General features: G+C 65.3%; 1 protein-coding gene across 1 annotated transcript; it reads left to right on the top strand.

Moving 5' to 3' along the window:
- Window positions 1-443: 443 nt before the first annotated feature.
- LOC105310787 (1-acyl-sn-glycerol-3-phosphate acyltransferase gamma-like) lies at window positions 444-1,471 on the top strand. Its single transcript, XM_011386897.2, has 2 exons — window positions 444-890; window positions 1,338-1,471. Exons 1-2 carry the CDS (start codon window positions 560-562, stop codon window positions 1,442-1,444), a joined length of 438 nt encoding a protein of 145 aa, XP_011385199.1. The 5' UTR covers window positions 444-559; the 3' UTR covers window positions 1,445-1,471.
- The last annotated feature ends 41 nt before the right edge of the window (window positions 1,472-1,512 follow it).

Here is a 1,512-nt window from a genome sequence, read left to right as displayed (position 1 = left end):
CACGCTGCGGGGCCACGAGCGTCCCCTGCATCCCGACGGGGTGGCCAGCAGCGGCCTCGCCCTCGGAGCCACAGTGGGGAGGGGGCCGGGGGCAGGGAGCCTCTGCTCGGCAGTGGGGGCCCCTGAGGTGGTGGGTGTGGGCGCCCAGCCGGTGCCCGGAGAGAGCCACCGCCTCAGAAGGGCAACCTGCAGGCCTGGACCACATTGTCCTTTAGCGCACAGCAGAGTCCCAGGGTACTTGACACAGCCCGTAACGCCAGCGGGGCCTGCGGGGCTGGGGCGGGCTCAGGGCCCTGGGGTGATTTGATGGACAGCTGTCAAAATTATTAGTGTCATGGGTTTGAATCTCCTGTTTGTCTCTGCTCCTTCTTTCTCGCGTGTGACAGTCCTTTAAGACCTGGCTCCTTGTTTAGTGTCCCACCTGTCACGTATTATCCACTCGCTGACCAGAGGCTGCTGCCCGGGGGCCTTCGTGTTTCCTCCTTTCTGGAACGTTCTCTCTCGCAGTCTTTGAGCAGCAGTGTGGGGTGAGGGCGTTGGTGCGGATCGCAGCCCGAAAATGGAACACCGGGCCGGGACGGGCCACGCGCTCGCCACTGGGGCGGCGCTGTCCTTTCCGCCGATCGGGCAGCAAATGTTTGGTGGCGGTCGAGGCCGCACGCGGTGGGAGACGGCCGAGCCCCTCAGGGCCCGCGCTCCCGCCCGGAACGAGCCGTGTCCCTGTGCTTCGTCCCAGTTTCTCCTGTACTGTGAGGGCACACGCTTCACAGAGCAGAAGCACCGCGTCAGCATGGAGGTGGCCGTCTCCAAGGGGCTGCCGGTCCTCAAGTACCACCTGCTGCCTCGGACCAAGGGCTTCACCACCGCGGTCCAGTGCCTGCGTGGGACAGGTGAGGGCCACCGCCACCGCCGAGCCGGGACGCCCCCGTGCTCGGCTCCCCGTGCGGCGCGAGACAAGCACGGCGAATTACACGTGAAGTAGCGGGCAGGGAGGGGACCCGAGAGAGCAGCTGGCGTGTGGCGAGGCTCTCCTTCCTTTCGAGGCCACCGAATGCTAGTTGATAAATAACTAACGCAACTTAACATATGACTGAAAACCTGATGAAGAGAAAAGCACATGTACATGTATTTAAAGGAGGCCGGGGGGAGACAGGGCGGAGGAGAGACAGGACGCACAGACCACGCCGGACGGTGCGACACGCACACACGCCAGCGGGTCCAGAGGTGACTCGGCCAGGCGCCCCGCTAGAGGCGCGTCACAGGGAACAGTGGCCCACGCGGGAGCGGGGGCGGCCGGCTCACCCCTCACCCCTCACCCCTCACCCCTCACCCCACAGTTGCAGCCGTCTACGATGTCACGCTGAACTTCCGGGGGAACAAGAACCCGTCCTTGCTGGGGATCCTGTACGGGAAGAAGTACGAGGCGGACATGTGTGTGAGGTGAGCTCGGGCCCGACACGCGGCCCCTCCCACCGCCCGCTGTCCCCACCCAGAGGTGGCCGCAGTCCCACC

The sequence above is a fragment of the Pteropus vampyrus genome, unplaced genomic scaffold (assembly GCF_000151845.1).
Source record: "Pteropus vampyrus isolate Shadow unplaced genomic scaffold, Pvam_2.0 Scaffold11505, whole genome shotgun sequence".
NCBI classification, from domain to species: Eukaryota; Metazoa; Chordata; class Mammalia; order Chiroptera; family Pteropodidae; genus Pteropus; species Pteropus vampyrus.
The sequence above is the reverse complement of the archived record's forward strand: the minus strand, read 5'-3'. Positions and strand labels throughout refer to the sequence as shown.

Bases quoted from the DNA above. Each gene is read 5' to 3' on its own strand.
- LOC105310787 (XM_011386897.2), top strand. From the start codon at position 560: ATGGAACACCGGGCCGGGACGGGCCACGCGCTCGCCACTGGGGCGGCG. The intron at 891-1,337 runs GTGAGGGCCACC...CTCACCCCACAG, and splicing joins CCAGTGCCTGCGTGGGACAG to TTGCAGCCGTCTACGATGTC.